This window comes from Taudactylus pleione, unplaced genomic scaffold (genome assembly GCF_031769625.1).
Source record: "Taudactylus pleione unplaced genomic scaffold, aTauple2 ptg000076l, whole genome shotgun sequence".
In the NCBI taxonomy this organism is placed as follows: domain Eukaryota; kingdom Metazoa; phylum Chordata; class Amphibia; order Anura; family Myobatrachidae; genus Taudactylus; species Taudactylus pleione.
The window spans coordinates 679,790-704,578 of NW_028284478.1; the positions used below are offsets into that span (position 1 = coordinate 679,790).

Consider the following 24,789-nt stretch of genomic DNA (forward strand, 5'->3'; position numbering starts at 1 on the left):
CCACTGTGCAGATACAATTCCCTCATAAGCTTGTACATTGATGTAGTGACTGAGCAAGGAGAATATGTTGTAAGTGTTTATAACTCACCTGTGCTGATATCTGTAGGGAATTCTTCCTCCTTACACTGCTCATCACTCCTCACATACGTCTCTTCTTCTCCAGCTATATCTTCTGCCTTCATATCAGTCACATACATCTCTTCTTCTCCATCAATATCTTCTGCCTTCATATCAGTCACATACGTCTCTTCTTCTCCCTCTATATCTCCTGCATTCATATCAGTCACATACGTCTCTTCTTCACCCTCTATATCTTCTGCCTTCATATCAGTCACATACGTCTCTTCTTCTCCCTCTGTATCTTCTGCCTTCATATCAGTCACATACGTCTCTTCTTCTCCCTCTGTATCTTCTGCCTTCATATCAGTCACATACGTCTCTTCTTCTCCCTCTGTATCTTCTGCCTTCATATCAGTCACATACGTCTCTTCTTCTCCCTCTGTATCTTCTGCCTTCATATTAGTCACATACGTCTCTTCTTCACCCTCTATATCTTCTGCCTTCATATCAGTCACATACGTCTCTTCTTCTCCCTCTGTATCTTCTGCCTTCATATCAGTCACATACGTCTCTTCTTCTCCCTCTGTATCTTCTGCCTTCATATCAGTCACATACGTCTCTTCTTCTCTCTCTGTATCTTCTGCCTTCATATCAGTCAAACATGTCTCTTGTTCTCCCTCTATATCTTCTGCCTTAATATCAGCAACATTTTCACTCTAAATGATCCATATAACAATAATGTCTGATTTAATTGAGACTAAACAGTATATCAGTGTTTAAGACAGACACAGCTTCTCTGCATATTATATAGTGACAGTCACTTATATTAAGGTATATTGGTGAGACCCTAAATCCCACCTACATGATGCCCCTGTGGGGTCCTGTGATTCTCCTCTGTACAATCCTGTGAATAAAGAGGAGGGGGACATCTCTCTGGGGTATTTCTGATACTGGGTCCATCTGTAGGAGATACACAGTGACTGAGTACATTGTATATATAGATGTGCCCTTACACATCTTTGCTGCAGTCGAGACAAAAATCCCCTTACGGAGCGCCAAGTCCCATGAGACACTGCTAGCGCCATGTGACTTTATTGCATCTTTTTTTTTTGCTGAAAATGCATCTAAGTCACAATGCGATGTAACCAGCAGATTAATTTACATGCAACACTTGTATATCTGTGTGCGACTGAGTCTCTGAATCTGTATACGAAGTGCTACAATGTAGCAGCCGCAGCTTTTTTCATGCCAAGTTCCGCTGTGCATCATATACAGACATAGATGCAAACAGATATACAAGTGTCACATATCACATTAATCAGCACAGTCTGCTGGTGTGTCCTAGTAGCACAGGACCTGGTGGCTCACTCACACCAGACAAGTCACACTGTGTGCTGTTATTTAGGTTAGATTTGAGGACACATCTCTATGAAAGACGCCCAACGTTAGGAGAGTAGCACGGGACCCGAGTGAGCCACCAGGCAAGTCACACTGTGTGGCGTAGTGAGGACAGATGTAAGACGACACATCTATAAGTGATTATCAGGTGATGTGTGTATATAGGGGCCCCCATACCTGCTCTCCCCTGTACAATAAATGACAGTCTCCTCTTACCCAGTGATGTGAGGGGCCGGTGATTCTCCATCATCAGGTCCTTGTACAGACCATTGTGTTCCACTACATACACCCCCTCCTGTATGGAGACACAGACAGTGACATCCTGACACCTTATAGGAACCTGACACACACAATGATACAGTCATCACCCAGACACATCCCCTGGTGTTACTGTATAATGTCTCATTCCCAGCAGTCACCTCTCCAGTCATCACCCAGACACATCCCCTGGTGTTACTGTATAATGTTCCATTCCCAGCAGTCACCTTTCCAGTCAGCGGCTGAATGATCTTGTTGGTGAGTTCCAGGATCTTCTGGTCATTGTGTCTCTCATGTATCAGTGAGTGAGGTGGAGGCACCGTGATGGGGTTCTGGGTACTGCTCAGTCCTACTGACACACGGGGATGGCTGCTGGGTGTCTCACACTCGCTGGATGTCTTCTTCACTACTGTGTAATCCTGAGTATTGGGGAGACAACAATGAAAACGTCAATTAAACTTCACCTATATGGGGTTGTTTATTCACGTGTTATCTTTGCGTAATATACAAGAGGACTATTTCACAATATCAAGTCTTGTAACAATCTCCTATATATAGGAAATTGTAGAGTATATTGTATGCAGATCTGAAATATTTGTGTCAGTGACAAAAAGAAAAGAACATACAGCAAACAATGTACTAAATCCCAACTCCAGTGAGGACTGTGGGACTTATACTATATCTGAGACCGGCTACCTGCTGCTCGCTTTTTCCTATAGACAAAAAATGTCACTGTGATACTCCCAGATCCCCTCACCTCCCCAGTCATGTCCCTGAATTTTGACTAAAGATATAAGTGATGTCACTGTGACACACCCAGATCCCCTCACCTCCCCAGTCATGTCCCTGTATTATTGCTATAGATATAAGTGATGTCACTGTGACGCTCCCAGATCCCTTCACCTCCCCAGTCATCTCCCTGTATTATTACTATAGACATCAGTGATGTCACTGTGACACTCCCAGATCCCCTCACCTCCCCAGTCATGTCCCTGTATTATTACTATAGATATAAGTGATGTTACTGTGACACTCCCAGATCACCTCACCTCCCCAGTCATGTCTTTGTATTATTACTATAGATATAAGTAATGTCACTGCGACACTCCCAGATCCCCTCATCTCCCAGTCATGTCCCTGTATTATTACTATAGATATAAGTGATGTCACTGTGACACTCCCAGATCCCCTCACCTCCCCAGTCATGTCCTTGTATTATTACTATAGATATAAGTGATGTCACTGTGACACTCCCAGATCCCCTCACCTCCCCAGTCATGTCCCTGTATTATTACTATAGATAGAAGTGATGTCCCTGTATAATTACTATAGATATAAGTGATGTCACTGTGACACTCCCAGATCCTCTCACCTCCCCAGTCATGTCCCTGTATTATTACTATAGATATAAGTGATGTCACTGTGACACTCCCAGATCCCATCACCTCCCCAGTCATGTCCCTGTATTATTACTATAGATATAAGTGATGTCACTGTGACACTCCCAGATCCCCCTCACCTCCCCAGTCATGTCCCTGTATTATTACTATAGATATAAGTGATGTCACTGTGACACTCCCAGATCACCTCACCTCCCCAGTCATGTCCCTGTATTATTACTATAGATATAAGTGATGTCACTGTGACACTCCCAGATCCCCTCACCTCCCCAGTCATGTCCCTGTATTATTACTATAGATATAAGTGATGTTACTGTGACACTGCCAGATCCCCTCACCTCCCCAGTCATGTCTATGTATTATTACTATAGATATAAGTAATGTCACTGTGACACTCCCAGATCCCCTCACATCCCCAGTCATGTCCCTGTATTATTACTATAGATATACGTGATGTCACTGTGACACTCCCAGATCCCCTCATCTCCCCAGTCATGTCCTTGTATTATTACTATAGATATAAGTGATGTCACTGTATTATTACTATAGATATAAGTGATGTCACTGTGATGCTCCCAGGCCCTCTCACCTCCCCAGTCAGCAGATAGATGATCTCCAGGGTGAGATGTAAGATCCTCTCAGTCCTGTGACTCCCGTCCTTGTCCATCCTCAATGAATCAGTGAGAATACAGAATGTGTGACGTGTAATAGACTCTGGTTCCTCACAGCAGGACTATCTAGGAATAAATATCACAGAGAACACATGTAACACAGTCAGACATGTAACACTGAGTGACCAGTAAGTCTCCCCGTCCCCCCCAGCCATAGAGCCCTGGTCAGTGTCTGTCAGAGGTTCCTGTGACCCAACCCCATAAGGCTCCTCAGAGGCCGTCACACAACGCTGTACTGCATAAGGTTACACCAATGCTCCTCTCCTGGCCGGGGGTCTTATTCCTCCAAGACATATATTTGGTGCAATTTGCTCCACGTGAATCTTTTACAAACACATGAATTAGGGATGTTGGGATTTTTTTATTTTGTTTTAAATTTATTCCAGAAACGGAGAGAGTCTGTGACTATACTGAGGTCATACAGATAACAGGGGTGTGAGGGGGGAGTACATAGGAGAGCAGAAGGGGTGCAGATATGGGGAGAGGGGAAGTAACGTAGGAATACAGAGCACACAACAGGGGGTGTAACAGCTGTACAGAGGTGGCAGTAACACAGTGGAGGGGGAAGGGAACAGAAGAGGTTAATATCACAGGGATAGGACAGCAGGCAGCCCAGGGGACACACAAAGGGTTACACAATACAGAATCCCATCAGTCACTCTGCACAAATGATGAAATGACAAATGGCCGCACCTCAGATGTATGTTACATGTGTGACCAGCCTGCCGGCCGTGTGTGTGCAGCGTAGGGTGGGGTGAGACATGTCCTGGGGGATAATCAGTGACACTCTGAGGATCTGGGGACTGTCACAGCCACTGGCTGTCTCTGAGAGAGTCTCTATTGCTCAGGATAACAAGACGCCCTGACAGACAGTCTCAGCTCAGGGAGTCAGGGGAAATTGTGGTTGTGCTGTCAGGTGTTATTATATAATAGGAGTGAGGTAAGAGTATATAATAATAACACATTACATTTATTATAGACAATAACACATAAAACAAACCAATCCACTTAGATGTATAATGTGAATCTCTCAGGTGTATATCTTTATGCTACAAGGAAATATAGTTACACACCAATTAAGGGCCGTATTCAAATAGTTGCGAAAACGGAAGTTTTTTTCAGCATCTGGGAAAATGGACGACTTCCCCCAAAAAACAGTCGAGAACGGAGAAAAAAACTGCAGAAAAGATTTCTCCATCCCACATCAGGAGCAAAAAAAAGCAAAATCCCTATTTTTGGCTAAAAATTTGGGGATTTTATTCAGAAACGTTTGAACCCCCCCAATAGTTAATTACCCAAAAAAAATTTCGTAAGTTGCGTATGTTGGTGAGAAACGACTGCGCAAAATTTGGGTGAAAAATAAAAATCGTTGAAGATTATAGAAAGCTATTTTTTCCCAGGAAATTGCTGTTCCATGTAAATTTGGGGGTACGTTAAAATGGGTGCTTGTATATTTTCATGTCGTAAAAACGCAGTTTTTAAAACCTTTAAAAAACCGCCTGCTGTGACCACATGTATTGTTTAAAACACTTGACGCATTCATACCCCCCGAAAAATCAGATCTGATTCGTTAAAACCATTTTCATTGATTTTATTTTCACCCAAGATTTGCGCGGGCGTTTTTCGCCAAAGTACGCAACTTAAGGAAAAATTAGGGGGTAATTCATCATTGGGGGGGGGGGGGTCCAAAGGGTTCTGAAAGAAATACCCATATTTTTAGCCAAAAATAGGGATTTTTGTTTTTGTCGTTCTTCTTGGCGAACGTTGACCTATTTCGTAGATGGCAGAAAAAAATGCTGTTTACGCCGCTAATTGAATACGGCCCTAACTGTGCAGAGTGCTCCTGTAACAGAGTATTAGGATTGTAGTAATACGTTTGTACAAAGTGACACAATGTATAAAAGCCACATTCCTCTGACTCTAATCATTACCAGCCCGAGAGAGAAGAGAGTTACTGTGCGATAGCTGAGTCAGGGATAATACATGGTCAGTAATAAGATCATTGGTAGAAGGGGATATAATATGTCATGTACCTGGCACAGAGATCACAGACCCTTAGGACACATCCTCTAATCATAAATTACCCCCAAATGTTTTAGTAAGTTTCGTACTTTGGTGAAAAACGACCGCGCAGATCTTGGGTGAATAAAAAAAAATCACTGAAAATGGTTTTAACGTATTGGGTCTGATTTTTCGGATGTTTCAAACATCACATTTGGTTACAGAAGGGCGGTTTATTAAAGGTTTTTAAAATTGCATATTTACGACACAAAAATATTCTTGCGCCCATTTTAACGTACCCCCAATTTACGTGTGACAGTAATTTCCTGGGGAAAAAAAGCTTTCTATCATTTTCAAAGTTTGTTTTTTTTCACCCAAATTTTGTGCGGCCGTTTTTTTACCAACGTTTGCAACCTACAACATTTTTTGGGGTTCATTTCTCATTAGGGGGGGGTGTCCAAAGGTTTCTGAAAGAAATCCCCACATTTTTAGTAAAAAATAGAGATTTAGCATTTTTTTTCATCCAGATCTCGGATGGAGAAAACTTTTTCCAGTTTTTTTCTCCATTTTCACCTGTTTGCCGTTATCGCCTGTTATTTGGGTAAAATCAGCCATTTTTGCCGTTTCTTTTGGCAAAAATTGTCCGATTTCAGCGATGTCGAAAAAAGCTGCCATTTTCGCCGGTAACTGAAGAGAGTTTAACTATATTTCCTTGTAGCATAGAGATATACACCTGAGAGAATGACATTATATTTCTAAGTGAATTTATTTGTGTTATTGTCTATAATAAATGTAATGTGTTATTATTATATACTCTTACCTCACTCCTATTATATAATAACACCTGACAGCACAACCACAATTTCCCCTGACGGCTGCTTATAATTAGGGCATCACGGTCGCCCTTAGGAGGCTGCTGACCTGTCTTATTGCTAATGTGGGTGTAATACTGACCTCTGGATGGATACTGGCGCTAATTATACCTTACTAGTTACAGCTATATCCTTCCCCAGCTCCTGTTATGTATCATATGGTATATACAGTACATACATGTTATACCTATTATGTGTTATTCCCTGACCACTCATTACTGTTATTATTACTCTGCAGCTGCTGCTATAACAGGACAACACAGGTCACTCCCCCTGTATAATAATAATAATAATAATAATAATAATAACAGGATACCACAGGTCACTCCCCCAGTATAATACCAACAGGACACCACGTCACTCCCCCTGTACAATAATAACAGGACACTCGCCCTGTATAATAATAAGAGGACAACACAGGCTGCTCCCCCTGTATAATAATAAAAACAGGACACCACAGGTCACACCCCCTGTATAATAATAACAGGACACCACAGGCTGCTCCCCCTGTATAATAATAATAAGACACCACAGGCTGCTCCCCCTGTATAATAATAACAGGATACCACAGACTGCTCCCACTGTATAATAATAATAAGACACCACAGGCTGCTCCCCTTGTATAATAATAACAGGATACCACAGACTGCTCCCCCTGTATAATAATAACAGGACACCACAGGCTGCTCCCCCTGTATAATAATAATAAGACACCACAGACTGCTTCCCCTGTATAATAATAACAGGACACCACAGGCTGCTCCATCTGTATAATAATAACAGGAGACCACAGGTCACACCCCCTGTATAATAATAACAGGACACCACAGACTGCTCCACCTGTATAATCATAACAGGACACCACAAGCTGCTCCCTCTGTATAATAATAATTATAATAATAACAGGACACCACAGTCTGTTCCCCCTGTATAACAATAACAACAGGACACCACAGGCTGCACCCCCTGTAAATTAATAATAACAGGACACCGCAGGCTGCTCCCCCTGTATAATAATAATAACAACAGGCCACCACCGGCTGCTCTCCCTGCATAATAATAATTACAGGACAACACAAGCTGCTCCCCCTGTATAATAATAATTACAGGACACCACAGGCTGCTCCCTCTGTATAATAATAACAACAGGACACCACAGGCGGCTCCCCCTGTATAATAATAATAACAGGACAACACAAGCTGCTCCCCCTGTATAATAATAATTACAGGACACCACAGGCTGCTCCCCCTGTATAATAATAACAACAGGACACCACAGGCTGCTTCCACTGTATAATAATAATAATAATAATAACAGGACAGCACAGGCTGCTCCCCCTGTATAATAATAATAACAGGACACCACAAGCTGCTCCCCCTGTATAATAATTACAGGACACCGCAGGCTGCTCCCCCTGTATAATAACAGAACACCACAGGCTGCTCATCCTGTGTAATAATAATAGGAGGACACCACAGGCTGCTCCACCTGTATAAAAATAATACCAACAACAGGACACCACAAGCTGCTCCCATTGTATAATAATAATTACAGGACACCACAGGCTGCTCCCCCTGTATAATAATAATAACAGGACACCACTGACTGCTCTCCCTGTATAATAATAATAACAGGACACCACAGGCTGCTCCACCTGTATAATAATAATAATAACAGGGCACCACAGGCTGCTCCCCCTGTATAATAACAGGACACCACAGACTGCTCTCCCTGTATAATAATTACAGGACACCACAGGCTGCTCCCCCTGTATAATAATAATAACAGGACACCACTGACTGCTCTCCCTGTATAATAATAATAACAGGACACCACAGGCTGCTCCACCTGTATAATAATAATAATAACAGGGCACCACAGGCTGCTCCCCCTGTATAATAACAGGACACCACAGACTGCTCTCCCTGTATAATAATAATTACAGGACACCACAGGCAGCTCCCCCTGTATAATAATAATAATAACAGGACAACACAAGCTGCTCCCCCTGTATAATAATAATTACAGGACACCACAGGCTGCTCCCTCTGTATAATAATAACAATAGGACACCACAGGCTGCTCCCCCTGTATAATAATAATAATAACAGGACAACACAAGCTGCTCCACCTGTATAATAATAATTACAGGACACCACAGGGTGCTCCCCCTGTATAATAATAACAACAGGACACCACAGGCTGCTTCCACTGTATAATAATAATAATAACAGGACAGCACAGGCTGCTCCCCCTGTATAATAATAATAACAGGACACCACAAGCTGCTCCCCCTGTATAATAATAATTACAGGACACCGCAGGCTGCTCCCCCTGTATAATAACAGAACACCACAGGCTGCTCATCCTGTGTAATAATAATAATAAGAGGACACCACAGGCTGCTCCACCTGTATAATAATAATACCAACAACAGGACACCACAAGCTGCTCCCATTGTATAATAATAATTACAGGACACCACAGGCTGCTCCCCCTGTATAATAATAATAATAACAGCACACCACAGGCTGCTCCCCCTGTATAATAATAATAACAGGACACCACTGACTGCTCTCCCTGTATAATAATAATAACAGGACACCGCAGGCTGCTCCCCCTGTATAATAACAGAACACCACAGGCTGCTCATCCTGTGTAATAATAATAATAAGAGGACACCACAGGCTGCTCCCCCTGTATAATAACAGAACACCACAGGCTGCTCATCCTGTGTAATAATAATAATAACAGGACACCACAGGCTGCTCCCCCTGTATAATAACAGGATACCACAGACTGCTCTCCCTGTATAATAATAATAATAACAGGACACCATAGGCTGCTCCACCTGTATAATAATAATAACAGGACACCACAGGCTGCTCCCCCTGTATAATAACAGGACACCACAGGCTGCTTCCACTGTATAATAATAATAATAATAACAGGACAGCACAGGCTGCTCCCCCTGTATAATAATAATAACAGGACACCACAAGCTGCTCCCCCTGTATAATAATTACAGGACACCGCAGGCTGCTCCCCCTGTATAATAACAGAACACCACAGGCTGCTCATCCTGTGTAATAATAATAGGAGGACACCACAGGCTGCTCCACCTGTATAAAAATAATACCAACAACAGGACACCACAAGCTGCTCCCATTGTATAATAATAATTACAGGACACCACAGGCTGCTCCCCCTGTATAATAATAATAATAACAGGACACCACAGGCTGCTCCCCCTGTATAATAATAATAACAGGACACCACTGACTACTCTCCCTGTATAATAATAATAACAGGACACCACAGGCTGCTCCACCTGTATAATAATAATAATAATAACAGGGCACCACAGGCTGCTCCCCCTGTATAATAACAGGACACCACAGACTGCTCTCCCTGTATAATAATAATTACAGGACACCACAGGCTGCTCCCCCTGTATAATAATAATAATAACAGGACAACACAAGCTGCTCCCCCTGTATAATAATAATTACAGGACACCACAGGCTGCTCCCTCTGTATAATAATAACAACAGGACACCACAGGCTGCTCCCCCTGTATAATAATAATAACAGGACAACACAAGCTGCTCCACCTGTATAATAATAATTACAGGACACCACAGGGTGCTCCCCCTGTATAATAATAACAACAGGACACCACAGGCTGCTTCCACTGTATAATAATAATAATAACAGGACAGCACAGGCTGCTCCCCCTGTATAATAATAATAACAGGACACCACAAGCTGCTCCCCCTGTATAATAATAATTACAGGACACCGCAGGCTGCTCCCCCTGTATAATAACAGAACACCACAGGCTGCTCATCCTGTGTAATAATAATAATAAGAGGACACCACAGGCTGCTCCACCTGTATAATAATAATACCAACAACAGGACACCACAAGCTGCTCCCATTGTATAATAATAATTACAGGACACCACAGGCTGCTCCCCCTGTATAATAATAATAACAGGACACCACAGGCAGCTCCCCCTGTATAATAATAATAACAGGACACCACTGACTGCTCTCCCTGTATAATAATAATAACAGGACACCACAGGCTGCTCCACCTGTATAATAATAATAACAGGACACCACAGGCTGCTCCCCCTGTATAATAACAGGACACCACAGACTGCTCTCCCTGTATAATAATAATAATAACAGGACACCATAGGCTGCTCCACCTGTATAATAATAATAACAGGACACCACAGGGTGCTCCCCCTGTATAATAACAGGATACCACAGACTGCTCCCCCTGTACAATAATAATAATAATAATAATAATAACAACAATAACAGGACACCACAGGCTGCTCCCCCTGTATAATAATAACAGGACACCACCGACTGCTCTCCCTGTATAATAATAATAACAGGACACCACAGGCTGCTCCCCCTGTATAACAATAATAACAGGACACCACAGTCTGTTCCCCCTGTATAACAATAACAACAGGAAACCACAGGCTGCACCCCCTGTATAATAATAATAACAGGAAACCACAGGCTGCTCCCCCTGTATAATAATAATAATAACAGGACACCACTGACTGCTCTCCCTGTATAATAATAATTACAGGACACCAAAGGCTGCTCCACCTGTATAATAATAATAACAACAGGACAACACAGGCTGCTCCCCCTGTATAATAACAGGACACCACAGACTGCTCTCCCTGTATAATAATAATTACAGGACACCACAGGCTGCTCCCACTGTATAATAATAATAATAACAGGACAACACAAGCTGCTCCCCCTGTATAATAATAATTACAGGACACCACAGGCTGCTCCCTCTGTATAATAATAACAACAGGACACCACAGGCTGCTCCCCCTGTATAATAATAATAATAACAGGACAGCACAGGCTGCTCCCCCTGTATAATAATAATAACAGGACACCACAAGCTGCTCCCCCTGTATAATAATAATTACAGGACACCGCAGGCTGCTCTCCCTGTATAATAATAATAACAGGACACCACAGGCTGCTCCACCTGTATAATAATAATAACAGGACACCACAGGCTGCTCCCCCTGTATAATAACAGGACACCACAGACTGCTCTCCCTGTATAATAATAATAACAGGACACCATAGGCTGCTCCACCTGTATAATAATAATAACAGGACACCACAGGCTGCTCCCCCTGTATAATAACAGGATACCACAGACTGCTCCCCCTGTACAATAATAATAATAATAATAATAATAATAATAACAACAATAACAGGACACCACAGGCTGCTCCCCCTGTATAATAATAACAGGACACCACCGACTGCTCTCCCTGTATAATAATAATAACAGGACACCACAGGCTGCTCCCCCTGTATAACAATAATAACAGGACACCACAGTCTGTTCCCCCTGTATAACAATAACAACAGGAAACCACAGGCTGCACCCCCTGTATAATAATAATAATAACAGGAAACCACAGGCTGCTCCCCCTGTATAATAATAATAACAGGACACCACTGACTGCTCTCCCTGTATAATAATAATTACAGGACACCAAAGGCTGCTCCACCTGTATAATAATAATAACAGGACACCACAGGCTGCTCCCCCTGTATAATAACAGGACACCACAGACTGCTCTCCCTGTATAATAATAATTACAGGACACCACAGGCTGCTCCCTCTGTATAATAATAATAATAACAGGACAACACAAGCTGCTCCCCCTGTATAATAATAATTACAGGACACCACAGGCTGCTCCCTCTGTATAATAATAACAACAGGACACCACAGGCTGCTCCCCCTGTATAATAATAATAATAACAGGACAGCACAGGCTGCTCCCCCTGTATAATAATAATAACAGGACACCACAAGCTGCTCCCCCTGTATAATAATAATTACAGGACACCGCAGGCTGCTCCCCCTGTATAATAACAGAACACCACAGGCTGCTCATCCTGTGTAATAATAATAAGAGGACACCACAGGCTGCTCCACATGTATAATAACAATACCAACAACAGGACACCACAAGCTGCTCCCATTGTATAATAATAATTACAGGATACCACAGGCTGCTCCCCATGTATAATAATAATAATAATAACAGGACACCACAGGCTGCTCCCCCTGTATAATAATAATAACAGGACACCACTGACTGCTCTCCCTGTATAATAATAATAATAACAGGACACCACAGGCTGCTCCACCTGTTTAATAATAATAATAATACCAGGACACCACAGGCTGCTCCCCCTGTATAATAACAGGACACCACAGACTGCTCTCCCTGTATAATAATAATAATAACAGGACACCATAGGCTGCTCTACCTGTATAATAACAGGATACCACAGACTGCTCCCCCTGTACAATAATAATAATAATAATAATAATAATAATAATAATAATAATAACAACAATAAGAGGACACCACCGACTGCTCCCCCTGTATAATAATAATAATAATAACAGGACACCACAGGCTGCTCCACCTGTATAATAACAGGACACCACAGACTGCTCTCCCTGTATAATAATAATAATAACAGGACACCATAGGCTGCTCCACCTGTATAATAACAGGTTACCACAGACTGCTCCCCCTGTACAATAATAATAATAATAATAATAATAATAATAACAACAATAACAGGACACCACCGACTGCTCTCCTTGTATAATAATAATAATAATAATAATAATAATAATATTAATAACAGGACACCAGAGGCTGCTCCCTCTGTATAACAATAATAACAGCACACCACAGGCTGCTCCCCCTGTATAATAATAACAACAACAACAGGACACCACAAGCTGCTCCCCCTGTATAATAATAACAACAGGACACCAGAGGCTGCTCCCCCTGTATAATAATAATAATAATAATAATAATAATAATAATAATAATAATAACAGGACACCACAGGATGCTCCCCCTGTATAATAATAATAACAGGACACCACCGACTGCTCTCCCTGTATAATAACAGGACACCACAGACTGCTCCCCCTGTATAATAATAATAATAATAATAATAACAACAGGACACCACAGGCTGCTCCCCCTGTATAATAATAGTAATAACAGGACACCACAGGCTGCTCCACCTGTATAATAATAATAACAGGACACCACAGGCTGCTCCCCATGTATAATAACAGGACACCACAGACTGCTCCCCCTGTATAATAATAATAACAATAACAGGACACCACAGGCTGCTCCCCCTGTATAGTAATAACAGGACACCACCGACTGCTCTCCCTGTATAATAATAATAATGATAATAATAGGACACCGATGGCTGCTCCCCCTGTATAATAATAATAACAGCACACCACAGGCTGCTCCCCCTGTATAATAATAATAACAACAGGACACCACAAGCTGCTCCCCCTGTATAATAATATTTACAGGACACCACAGGCTGCTCCCCCTGTATAATAATAACAGAACACCAGAGGCTGCTCCCCCTGTGTTATAATAATAATAATAAAAATAATAATAATAATAATAATAACAGGACACCGCAGGCTGCTCCACCGGTATAATAATAATAACAGGACACCACAGGCTGCTCCCCCTGTATAATAACAGGACACCACAGACTGCTCCCCCTGTATAAAATAACAATAACAGGACACCACAGGCTGCTCCCCCTGTATAATAATAATAACAGGACACCACCGACTGCTCTCCCTGTATAATAATAATAATAATAATAATATTATTATTATTATTATTATTATTATTAAGAGGACACCAGAGGCTGCTCCCCCTGTATAATAATAATAATAATAACTGCACACCACAGGCTGCTCCCCCTGTATAATAATAATAACAATAACAACAGGACACCACAAGCTGCTCCCCCTGTATAATAATATTTACAGGACACCACAGGCTGCTCCCCCTGTATAATAATAACAACTGGACATCAGAGGCTGCTCCCCCTGTATAATAATAACAACAGGACACCACAGGCTGCTCCCCCTGTATAATAATAATTACAGGACACCGCAGACTGCTCCCCCTGTATAATAATAGAACACCACAGGCTGCTCATCCTGTATAATAATAATAAGAGGACACCACAGGCTGCTCCCCCTGTATAATAATGATAACAACAACAGGACACCACAAGCTGCTCCCCCTGTATAATATTTACAGGACACCACAGGCTCCTCCCCCTGTATAATAATAACAACAGGACACCAGAGGCTGCTCCCCCTGTGTAATAATAATAACAGGACACCACAGGATGCTCCCCCTGTATAATAATAATAACAGGACACCACAGGCTGCTCCACCTGTATAATAATAACAGGACACCACAGACTGCTCTCCCTGTATAATAATAATAATAATAATAATAATAACAGGACACCACAGGCTGCTCCACCTGTATAATAATAATAACAATAACAGGACACCACCGACTGCTCTCCCTGTATAATAATAATAATAACAGGACACCAGAGGCTGCACCCCCTGTATAATAATAATAATAACAGCACACCACAGGCTGCTCCCCCTGTGTAATAATAATAATAACAACAGGACATCACAGGCTGCTCCTCCTGTATAATAACAACAGGAGACCACAGGCTGCTCCCCCTGTATAATAATAACAGGACACCACAGGCTGCTCCCCCTGTATAATAATAATAACAATAACAGGACACCACAGGCTGCTCCCCCTGTATAATAATAACAGGACACCACCGACTGCTCTCCCTGTATAATAATAATAACAGGACACCAGAGGCTGCTCCCCCTGTATAATAATAATAACAACAGGACACCACAGGCTGCTCCCCCTGTATAATAATAATAACAACAGGACACCACAGGCTGCTCCCCCTGTAAAATAACAGGACACCACAGACTGCTCCCCCTGTATAATAATAATAACAGGACACCACAGGCTGCTCCCCCTGTATAATAATAACAGGACACCACCGACTGCTCTCCCTGTATAATAATAATAATAACAGCACACCACAGGCTGCTCCCCCTGTATAATAATAATAATAGCAGCACACCACAGGCTGCTCCCCCTGTATAATAATAATAATAGCAGCACACCACAGGCTGCTCCCCCTGTATAATAATAATAACAACAGGACACCACAGGCTGCTCCCCCTGTATAATAATAACAGGAGACCACAGGCTGCTCCCCCTGTATAATAATAACAGGACAGGACACCACAGGCTGCTCCCCCTGTATAATAATAACAGGACACCACCGACTGCTCCCCCTGTATAATAATAATAATAGCAGCACACCACAGGCTGCTCCCCCTGTATAATAATAACAGGAGACCACAGGCTGCTCCCCCTGTATAATAATAACAGGACACCACAGGCTGCTCCCCCTGTATAATAATAATAACAACAGGACACCACAGGCTGCTCCCCCTGTAAAATAACAGGACACCACAGACTGCTCCCCCTGTATAATAATAATAATAACAGGACACCACAGGCTGCTCCCCCTGTATAATAATAACAGGACACCACCGACTGCTCTCCCTGTATAATAATAATAATAACAGGACACCAGAGGCTGCTCCCCCTGTATAATAATAATAATAGCAGCACACCACAGGCTGCTCCCCCTGTATAATAATAATAACAACAGGACACCACAGGCTGCTCCCCCTGTATAATAATAACAGGAGACCACAGGCTGCTCCCCGTGTATAATAATAACAGGACACCACAGGCTGCTCCCCCTGTATAATAATAACAGGACACCACAAGCTGCTCCCCTTGTATAATAATAATAACAATAACAGGACACCACAGGCTGCTCCCCCTGTATAATAATAACAGGACACCACCGACTGCTCTCCCTGTATAATAATAATAATAACAGGACACCAGAGGCTGCTCCCCCTGTATAATAATAATACCAGGACACCACAGGCTGCTCCCCCTGTAAAATAATAATAACAGGACACCACAGGCTGCACCCCCTGTAAAATAATAATAACAAGACACCACAGGCTGCTCCCCCTGTAAAATAATAATAACAGGACACCACAGGCTGCTCCCCCTGTAAAATAAAAATAACAGGACACCACCGGCTGCTCTCCCTGTATAATAAAAATAACAGGACACCACAGGTTGCTCCACCTGTATAAAAAAAATAATAATAATAACAGGACACCACAGGCTGCTCCCCCTGTATAATAATAATAACAACAGGACACCACAGGCTACTCCCACTGTATAGTAGGATAAAACAGGCTACTCCCACTGTATGGTAGGACACCGTTACCTGTTGCTGCCGGACACTTGACTCCGCCTGACTCCGGCTCTCAGGAATGTCTATGACAAAATGGCAACTAATGCCCCTGTGGCCCGCCCCCTCTTCTCTGTGACTGGGAGACTATAAGAATATGGCCGCCGGTCACCGTACATGAGGACACCATTAAACTATTCAGTTGTTACTCTACTGATGAATCTGTGAGCGGTTTCTCAGGTGACTGATTAGTTACAGGACGTCCGTTCTACTGTGTGCCGCCTGATTGGCTACTAGCTGCTGCCAATCACCGGACTAAGGGAAATTTCAGGTGGGCGGTCACTATGATACGAGGGGCGGGGAAGAGAGTGGCCATAGCTACAGGGAGATGAGAGGGGCGGGGCGTGGTTAACGTGAGGGGCGTTTCTTCTATAAGGAAAAGGCAGAGAGCGGCCATTGCTGTGTCTGGCAGTAGGTAATGGTGTTTCCTATTTTTATACAGGGGGAGTAGACTGTGTTGTGCTGCATTATCATCATACAGGTAGAGCAGGCTATGGTGTAATATATAATACTGGTGGAGCAGGCTTTAGTGGTCTTTTATTATAATACATGTGAATCAGATTCCAGTCTCAGGTATAATATAGCTGTAGCATACCCTGGTGCTGCCTTACCATCAAGCAGGTAGATCAAACACCAGTGTTACATATAATACAGCTGGAGCAGACCGTAGTGTTACATATAATACAGGTGTAGCAGACTCGAGTGTTACATATAATACAGCTGGAGCAGAATGTAGTGTTACATATACAGCAAGAGCAGACTGTAGTGTTACATATAATACAGGTGGAGCAGACCCTGGTGTTACATATAATACAGCTGGAGCAGACCCTGGTGTTACATATAATACAGCTGGAGCAGTCACTGCTCGGTGGGTAACAGACTATTGAGAAAGGGAGGTGTCCGGTGCACTCAGACCCCCCATACAGAACGTAGCAGCAGATAGTACAACACTGTTGACACTCAGTAATAATTACAGATGTGGGAGCAGAGAAAATAATATGGGTGATTGTACACAAGTCGCCCAGATATTTGGAGACAGAGGTATAGGGCAGTAGTGGGGAGAGAGGCTGTGCTGGGAGATGTGGTGCGCTATCGGAGGGCGTATAATGGGGGAGGGGGAGCAGATAAGTGATAAGTAGGGGAAGATGATGGGGACAGAGACTTTATCCTAGGTTACTGGGGATAATGACCTGAGGGTGGAATGAGGAGGAAAAGGTGGGTGGGCTGTGAGGGATCTGGCCTGGGGAAATATCTTGTCATATGGTGTTGTGTACTTGTGTATATTATACTATGTGTAGTAATCACTGGTTATCAGGTGTGTGACCTGTGTATAGTGATCAGTGTGTATCAGATGTATGATATCAGTGTGATCAGTGTGTATCAGGTGTGTGATATCAGTGTGACCTGTGTATAGTGATCAGTGTGTATTATAGCGTTCCCGCTAGGCTGTTTTAGCGGGGCACGGTGCCCTGCCCTCCTTCTGGAGGGCAAAAAGCACCCTGCCCTCACAGCCTGTGGGTGCCGACTTCACCCGCAGGACGCAGTGTCCCGCGGGTGGAGAAATGTGCGGTGACCCGGCATCTATTCTCCCTATCTGCAGCGCTTGGGGGCTGCCCGGCGTGTCCGTAAGTGCCGTGCACGCCCCCAAGAGTGACGAAAAGGGGACGCGTCTTATAGACACGCCCCCTTTTCATGGCCACGCCCCCTTTTTGGGCGCGCGTGCCTTCGGCGCGCGCACAACGTTGCCCTCTCTAGCTTCGGCGCCCTGCCTGCCGCCAGAGCTAGAGTGAACACTATATCAGGAGTGTGATATCAGTGTGACCTGTGTATAGTAGTGATCAGTGTGTATTAGGTGTGTGATATCAGTGCGACCTGTGTATAGTGATCAGTGTGTATCAGGTGTGTGACCTGTGTATAGTGATCAGTGTGTATCAGGTGTGTGACATCAGTGTGACCTGTGTATAGTGATCAGTGTGATATCAGTGTCACTTGTGTATAGTGATCAGTGTTTATCAGGTGTGTGATATCAGTGTGACCTATGTGTATAGTGATCAGTGTGTATCAGGTGTGTGATATCAGTGTGACCTGTGTATAGTGATCAGTGTGTATCAGGTGTGTGATATCAGGGTGGCCTGTGTATAGTGATGATCAGTGTGTATCAGGTGTGTGATATCGGTGTGTGACCTGTGTATAGTGATGATCAGTGTGTATCAGGTGTGTGAGATCTGTGTGACCTGTGTATAGTGATCAGTGTGTATCAGGTGTGTGATATCAGTGTGACCTGTGTATAGTGATCAGTGTGTATCAGGTGTGTGATATCAGTGTGAACTGTGTATAGTGATCAGTGTGTATCAGGTGTGTGACCTGTGTATAGTGATCAATGTGTATCAGGTGTTAGACTTGTGTGCATAGTTATCACTGTGTAACAGGTGTGTGATATGGCATTGGGGAAGAGGAGGGCTTAATATTTACTCAGTATGTCGTGTTTGAATATGTTACATGTACTTTGATATTTATTATAACTATTATACTTTTAGACACGTGAGGAATCAGAGAGTCTTTACTAGAAGTCACGTGAGGGTGAGACGTGTCCTGTATAAATCGCTGATCACTGAGGACGGACAAGGACAGGAGTCACATGATTGAGAGGATTCTAAATCTTACACTGGAGATCATCTACCTGCTGACTGGGGAGGTGAGGGGATCTGGGAGTGTCACAGTGACATCACTTATATCTATAGTAATAATAAAGGGACATGACTGGGGAGGTGAGGGGATCTGGAGTGTCACAGTGACATCACATATATCTATAGTAATAATAAAGGGACATGACTGGGGAGGTGAGGGGATCTGGGAGTGTCACAGTGACATCACTTATATCTATAGTAATAATAAAGGGACATGACTGGGGAGGTGAGAGGATCTGGGAGTGTCACAGTGACATCACTTATATCTATAGTAATAATACAGGACATGACTGGGGAGGTGAGAGGATCTGGGAGTGTCACAGTGATATCACTTAAATCTATAGTAATAATACATGGACATGACTGGGGAGGTGAGGGGGATCTGGGAGTGTCACAGTGATATCACTTATATCTATAGTAATAATACATGGACATGACTGGGGAGGTGAGGGGATCTGGGAGTGTCACAGTGACATAACTTATATCTATAGTAATAATACAGGGACATGACTGGGGAGGTGAGGGGATCCGGGAGAGTCACAGTGATATATATATATATGTATGTGTATATATATATATATATATATATATTATATATATATATATATATATATATATATATGTATGTGTGTATATATATATAGTACAGTGCTTGACAAATCCCGGTTGCCACGGCGACTAAGATTTTAGTCCTGGCGACCGGGATTTCCAAGTGTCCCCCCACCGCAGGGAGCCTCCAATTGCCGGGCACCTGCTGAAATTTTACCAGCGAGCGCCCGACTCCCTGCAGCGGCAGCCAGAGCTCCCTCCTGAGCTCCAGCATCCGGCTCCCCCCCACAAGCACTATGGGAGAGATGTCATTACTATTGGGGTCACTACTACCGGGTGCACTAATACAGGAAGCATTACTATTGGGGGCACTACTACTGGGGGCACTAATAGGGGCACTATTACAGGGGCTGGTATGAGCATTTTGAAAAATCTGATGGCCATTAAAGAGGCATGTGTGGTAATTTGTTGGCATGTGGGGAGGTTGAGGGGCACTGAAAGGGCATGTGTGGTGGTCTATACAAGTTTTCATATGTTTTGGTAATGGACGATCGTCTGGCTCTTAAACTTTTAAGATGGCTCCTAGATTTTACAAAAATTTGTTGAGCCCTGATATAGTAATAATACAGGGACATGACTGGGGGATGTGAGGGGATCTGGGAGTGTCACAGTGATATCACTTATATCTATAGTAATAATACAGGGACATGACTGGGGAGGTGAGGGGATCTGGGAGTGTCACAGTGATATCACTTATATCTATAGTAATAATACAGGGACATGACTGGGGAGGTGAGGGGATCTGGGAGTGTCACAGTGACATTACTTATATCTATAGTAATAATACAGGGACATGACTGGGGAGGTGAGGGGATCTGGGAGTGTCACAGTGACATCACTTATATCTATAGTAATAATACAGGGACATGACTGGGGAGGTGAGGGGATCTGGGAGTGTCACAGTGACATCACTTATATCTATAGTAATAATACAGGGACATGACTGGGGAGGTGAGGGGATCTGGGAGTATCACAGTAACATCACTTATATCAATAGCCTTTCTCAGTGCCTCAGTCCTCTCGTCAGCACAGCTGTAACCAAGCAGTATGTAGATGCTTTCAAATAATAGTATTAGTCCCTCCGTTCTTACAGGACTTACGATGAGTTTAATATATCTTTCTATTGATGTCTCCCTCAGGATTACACATTAGTCAAGAAGACATCTGGTGAGTGTGAGACACCCCCCAGCTGTGCCTCCATCATGGTGCCTCCACCTCATTCACTGATTCATGAGAGACACAATGACCAGAAGATCCTGGAACTCACCAACAAGATCATCCAGCTGCTGACTGGAGAGGTGACTGCTGGGAATGGGACATTATACAGTAACACCAGGGGATGTGTCTGGGTGATGACTGGAGAGGTGACTGCTGGGAATGGGACATGATACAGTAACTCCAGGGGATGTGTCTGGGTGACGACTGGAGAGGTGACTGCGGGGAATGGGACATTATACAGTAACACCAGGGGATGTGTCTGGGTGACTGCTGGGAATAGGACATTATACAGTAACACCAGGGGATGTGTCTGGGTGACGACTGGAGAGGTGACTGCGGGGAATGGGACATTATACAGTAACACCAGGGGATGTGTCTGGGTGATGACTGGAGAGGTGACTGCGGGGAATGGGACATTATACAGTAACACCGGGGGATGTGTCTGGGTGACGACTGGAGAGGTGACTGCTGGGAATGGGACATGATACAGTAACACCAGGGAATGTGTCTGTGTGACGACTGGGGAGGTGACTGGTGGGAAGGGGACATTATACAGTAACACCAGGGGATGTGCCTGGGTGATGACTGGAGAGGTAACTGCTGGGAATGGGACATTATACAGTAACACCAGGGGATGTGTCGGGGATGACTGGAAAGGTGACTGCTGGGAATGGGACATTATACAGGAACATCAAGGGATGGGTCCTGGTGATGACCGGAGAGGTGACTACTGGGAATGGGACATTATACAGTAACACCAGGGGATGTGTCTGGGTGTTGACTGGAGAGGTGACTTTCGGATCATAAATATTTTCAACCCAGTCCCAAGCTTCACCTCGGAAAGATTAAATAATAAACTACTACATTGGTAGGCTTGACTCCAAAGGATGGAGAGGATTTCATAATAGCGAGGAAATGTTCCATTAAAGCATAATACTGCAATATATTTCCATCAAAGCAAATGGGCGTAGAGACACCGGATGGATCCTGAGTGACACCTCCAGTGCGGCAGTAACATCATCTAGTAGTCTTCCCGACTGAAGGGGTGCAGAAACAATTGACTCGGACAAAACACTAAAATACACCTTCTTGAGTGAGGAACCGAAGACCCTCTCGGTGTATGAGATTTGAGACCTTCTAGGGTACGGAACTCGAAACCCCTTTTTGGGATGTGAGACTTGAGACTCCTTCCTGGGGTGGAACACTTGAAAACCCCGGCTGGGGTATGGGACTAGGAACCCCTTCCAGGGGAAGTGCACTTAATATTTTTACCTGGGGTACAGAACATGAAACTCCCCCTTGAGATGGTGAGACTCCCTCCTGGGGTGTAAGACTAGAAACCCCCTCCTGGGGTGTGAGACTTGAAACCCCCTGCTGGGGCATGAGACGTGAGACCCCCTGCTGGGGTGTGGAACTTGAATAACCCCTTGGGCCGAGAGACTAGAACCCCCCTCGAGGTGCGAGATTTGAAACCCCATCCTGTGGCATGAGACTTGATACCCCCTGCTGGGGTTCGGAACTTGAAACGTCTTGAAACGAGAGAGACTTGAACCCCCCTCTTGGGGCAAGAGACTCAAGGCCCCCTCCTGAAGTACAGGACTTCCCTGTTGGAGTATGGGACCTAAAACCCCCTCCTGGGGAAACTGACTTGACTTTACCTCTTGGGGTATAGAATATGAAACTCCCTCTTGGGATGCAAGATCAGAGACTCCCTCGGGTGAGTGACTCAAAACCCCCTCTTGGGGTATGAAATTTGAAAACCCCTCCTAGGGTATAACACCAGAAGACTCCTCCTGGGATATAATATTCTAAAACCCCTCCTGGGGAACAAAACTTGAAACCCTCTCTTGGGGCGTGAGATTTGAAATGATGGCCCCCTTCTGGGGTGCAGGAGTTCAAACCCCCTGCTGAGGTATGGGACTAAAAAAACCCTTCCTGGGGAAGTTGACTTGACATTTCCTCTTGGGGTATGGTACATGAACCCCGCTCTTGGGACGCAAGACCAGAGACTTCCTCCTGGGGTGAAAAACCCGAAAGGCTCTCTTGGGGGTACAAAACTTAAAATTGCCCTTAAAGGGATGTATTACACAAAAACCTTTCCTGGGGTACAACACCGGGAATCCCTTTCTGGGGTATGAAATCTGCAACCCCCTCTGGAGGTGTAACACATGAAACTTCCTTCTGGGAAGCAAAACTCAAAACCCCTCCTTGTGGTATGTCACTTAAATTCCCTTCTTTGGATGTGGAGCTTGAAGCCTTGTCTCGAGACATAGAACCTAAGACCACCCCCTGGGGTGAGCCACTCATAACCCCCACCTGGGGTACAAGACTTGAAACTAAAGAGTTTAAGACTGGTTTACTAAATAACTCCTCAGGGACAACTGGCTGGAGACCGCCTATGTCACAGATAATGTCCGAATCATGGCCCTGATTCAGACCCACTCGCAAGCAGCTGTCCGCTCGCAAGTGGGTCGATGGTCTGCACTGAGCATGCGCACGACGGAGGGAGCTCCGTCGTGCGCATGCGCCAGACGCGACGAGCGAAGGAAAGTCCTTCGCTCGTTGTGTCTGATCAAAGGGGGCGTGCTGTCGATGTTGATTGACAGCACGCCCCCTTTGGTGGGCGTGCCTCCCTGACGGGGGCGTTCTCAAGGGAACGCCTCCCGTCAGAAGCCGGCCCACTGACATCACTAGTGATGTCAGTGGGAGTGATTTTGGCTCTGATAGAGCCAAAATCACTCCGGGCCTTGCGGTTGAAAACCTCAACCGCAGGCTCCGGCTCGCAGTTTCGATGGTCGCGATGGTCACGACCATCGCGGCCATCAAACTGCACGCTCGTATAGGCTGTGGGTGGTGACCCACAGCTATACGAGCGTCCAGGAGGACGCTCCATTTTTATGGAGGGCGGCCCTCATTCAGAGTGTGCGCTCTGCTCAGAGCGTACGGCTCTGAATGAGGGCCTATGACCGATAGAATTAATATGAATTGTTTCTCTGACTTTGGGAGGTTGACCTATTCCCCCTAACTTCCCTAGGGAAGAAGCATCTTGTAGCCGGGCCCCAGTTATAAGCTTCTTTTTGCTTGGAAAGTGTTCCCTTTTTGTTCGAACCTGAATTAGTAGAGATCACCAGTGGAGACTGGGTACAACTGGAAGTGCCGTCTTCGAGGAACACACCCTTGTCCCCATCTCTTGAAGGACGAAGAGCATAGTCTCTAATGAAATAGTCATCATAACCACAATACAGGCAGATGTAGTTCCCGGCGGCGCTGACGTTCGCCTT

At 44.2% G+C, this 24,789-nt stretch overlaps 2 protein-coding genes across 3 annotated transcripts in view; one reads left to right on the forward strand and one right to left on the reverse strand.

Moving 5' to 3' along the window:
- The window catches only part of LOC148532449 (uncharacterized), an 88,640-nt gene extending 71,654 nt beyond the window's left edge, over nucleotides 1-16,986 (reverse strand). The window contains exons 1-6 of the mRNA XM_088467817.1: nucleotides 16,971-16,986; nucleotides 3,706-3,849; nucleotides 1,944-2,135; nucleotides 1,675-1,798; nucleotides 919-1,020; nucleotides 89-295 (exon numbers count right to left, since the gene is read on the reverse strand). Coding sequence (XP_088323943.1) covers nucleotides 89-295; nucleotides 919-1,020; nucleotides 1,675-1,798; nucleotides 1,944-2,135; nucleotides 3,706-3,783 — 703 coding nt within the window. The 5' untranslated portion in view covers nucleotides 3,784-3,849; nucleotides 16,971-16,986. The remainder of the gene's footprint in view (nucleotides 1-88; nucleotides 296-918; nucleotides 1,021-1,674; nucleotides 1,799-1,943; nucleotides 2,136-3,705; nucleotides 3,850-16,970) is intronic.
- The window catches only part of LOC148532448 (uncharacterized), a 163,235-nt gene that overhangs the window by 117,660 nt on the left and 20,786 nt on the right, over nucleotides 1-24,789 (forward strand). The gene's annotated exons all lie outside the window — the stretch shown is intronic.